We start from the raw sequence: 2779 nt of genomic DNA, 5'->3' as shown, positions 1-2779 counted from the left end.
CTTCTAACTGCAGTTTATGCGAAGATCTCAAAGCGTTGATTCTTTACTTTTCGATCCGGAGATTGAATGAACTGCAAGAGCTTTGAGAAAGTTAAGAATAAAAGAAGTGAAAGATATGGCTGAGAATAATCCACCTCTTTTGGTGCCAATCAGATATCACTTCAGTCTCGTAGTACACGATCAATATTCTGGAATAACTCGTGGAACCATCAATGCTAACAATTTTGAGCTAAAGCCTGCACTGATCAACATGGTTCAGCAGAACCAGTTCAATGGAAGTGCCATGGCTGATCCTTATCTGCATCTGAGGAAGTTTTTTGAGATCATTGATACGGTAAAAATGAATAGAGTTTATGAGGATATTATTAGACTGAATTTATTTTTTGTTTTCTCTCAGGCAAGGAGTTGGTTGCAATCATTACCACTTTGGAGTATTACTACTTGGGAAAATATGGCAGTGAAGTTTCTTGCCAAATATTTTCCACCTGCTAAGTCCACTCAACTGAAGATCGAGATAAGCACATTCCGACAGCATAATTCTAAACAATTGTAGAGGCTTGGGAGCGTTACAAGGATTTGCTCAGACGATGCCCAAATCATAAATTTACGGATTGGGAGCAGATTGAATTATTTTATAATGGATTGAATGCTCCCACAAGTATATCGGTGGATTCAGCAGCTGGCGGTACAATATTTGCAAAGGACCATGCTCAGGCGTATAGATTCTAGAACAAATGACTATCAACAGCTCTCAGTGGCCGACTGAACGAGCTGGCATCAAGCAATCAGCTGGAGTTTATGATGTGGATCCTCCCACTTATTTATCTGCTCAGGTCTTGGCATTGACTATACAGATAGCTGCTATAAGCACTAGGAATTTGGACGGTAAGGCTATCACTACTGAAGCGACACACACTCCTGACGAGGCTCAATACGTTAACACCAGAGACTATGGAGTATATCGAGGTATCCCTTTCCCAAATTCTTATTATCCTGATTTGCGTAACCATGAAAATTTTCTTATGCAAATAATAAGAATGTATTGAATCCCCCTTTTGGATTTAATACAAATAAGGGAGAAGGGAGGCCATCTTTGGAGGATGTGGTTAGTACTTTTGTTCCGAAGTCTGGAAAATTAATGGTCATGAATGAGTCTCGTCTTGATAGCTTGGAGATGTATATCAGTAATATGGGTTCTACTATGAAATATTTGGAAACAAAAATTGGGCAGCTGGCGAATGCATTGAAAGATCAAAACGAAGGTCAGAACCCATGTAATACTGAGATGAATCCAATCGAACACTGCAAATCCATAGAGTTGAGGAGTGGAAAAGAAGTTGGAGTCAATGAACCTAACTCTGAAGTTGAGAAGGAGAAGAAAGTTGAAGAAGCTGAAGTTGGTTAGAGTAAAAGCCTATGGAGTCAAAGGGTGAACATGAACAGAAGCCCATGTTTAAGCCGAAGCTTCCTTATCCGAGATTCAAGAAGAAAGAGTTGGATGAACAGTTCACCAAGTTTCTTGAGATTTTCAAGAAACTTCACATAAATATTCCATTCGCCGATGCTTTGCTGCAAATGCCAAATTATGGAAAATTCTTGAAAGAGGTAATGTCTATGGAGCTGAAATTGGACGATTTTGAGATGGTGAATTTGACTGAAGAATGCAGTGTCATCCTTCAAAAGAAGCTACCACAGAAATTAAAAGATCCAGAGATTTTTATGATTTCTTGCACTATTGGTTCTTCTAATTTTAATAAAACACTTTGTGATCTAGGAGCTAATATTAATTTAATGTCTTTTTCTGTTTTCAGGAGCTTAGGACTTGGCGAGGTGAAGTCCACGACAATCACATTGCAGTTAGCCGATAGATCTCTCACATATCCGCGTGAAATTATCAAGGACGTTCTGGTAAAAATTAACAAATGTATTTTTCTAGCGGATTTTGTGGTGCTAGATATGGAGGAAGATGCAAATATTCCATTGATATTGGGGATACCATTCTTGGATACTACTGAAGCCAAGATCGATGTCAAGAAAGGTGAGCTGACGATGGATGTAGATGGTGAGAAGGTGACGTTTAGTGTGTTCAAGGAGGCTAGAAATCTATCCAAGGAGAGAGTGTTTATGATTGAGCAAGTAAAAAGGATGGAAAGCTACGCAAAGTTGAGACTAAAGTAGCTTTACCAAGAGAGAATGATCCACATGTGCCAAAGAAAAAGAAGAAGAAAAAGAAATCCAAGTTCAAGAGGATCATTGAGTATGTTTGGAGGGTGAAAGAGAAGGGAAAAACCTCCAAAAAAGTGGAAACAGGCTAGAATCGGAGTACAGTCAGGCAATGGACTATAAACTAAGCGCTTTTTGGGAGGAAACCCAAGCTATTTTTGTTTATTTGATTTATTTTTATTTTTTTAGTTGTTTTTATTTCATATTATTTTTTATGATGAGATTAGTTGATGAGTTAGTTTGAGTTAAAGACATTATGTGTAAATGTGTTGGCCTATGATGATGAAAATATATATATTTGTTTTGTGAAAAAGGTTCGTGTTAGTTATATTTAATCTTGAGTTCTCTCACATATGCACGATGTCATGATTTTTGATACTCCTATCAATTAAAGAATAATTATGTGATTTGTGATATGGATTAAAGGATTTTATTCTTAACTCTTGTAATTTTTTTCTTGAGATTAAGGTAGATTTTTATGAACACAAAAACGATTTAGGTGTTTTTGAATCAACTGAGCCTTTTTAGCCACTCTATATTTATGGAAGTACCAATC

General features: G+C 37.1%; 1 protein-coding gene across 1 annotated transcript; it reads left to right on the top strand.

Annotated features, from left to right (window-relative positions):
- Window positions 1-1416: 1416 nt before the first annotated feature.
- Window positions 1417-2178, top strand: LOC140874383 (uncharacterized). Its single transcript, XM_073277667.1, has 2 exons — window positions 1417-1610; window positions 1812-2178. Exons 1-2 carry the CDS (start codon window positions 1417-1419, stop codon window positions 2176-2178), a joined length of 561 nt encoding a protein of 186 aa, XP_073133768.1.
- The last annotated feature ends 601 nt before the right edge of the window (window positions 2179-2779 follow it).

The sequence above is a fragment of the Henckelia pumila genome, chromosome 1 (genome assembly GCF_033568475.1).
Source record: "Henckelia pumila isolate YLH828 chromosome 1, ASM3356847v2, whole genome shotgun sequence".
NCBI lineage: Eukaryota > Viridiplantae > Streptophyta > Magnoliopsida > Lamiales > Gesneriaceae > Henckelia > Henckelia pumila.
This window is presented reverse-complemented; position numbering and strand designations above follow the sequence as displayed.

Excerpts from the sequence above, each read along its gene's own strand:
- LOC140874383 (XM_073277667.1), top strand. The coding sequence starts at position 1,417 with ATGGAGTCAAAGGGTGAACATGAACAGAAGCCCATGTTTAAGCCGAAG. Across the intron at positions 1,611-1,811 it reads AAATTCTTGAAAGAGGTAAT|GAGCTTAGGACTTGGCGAGG; the intron begins GTCTATGGAGCT and ends TTCTGTTTTCAG.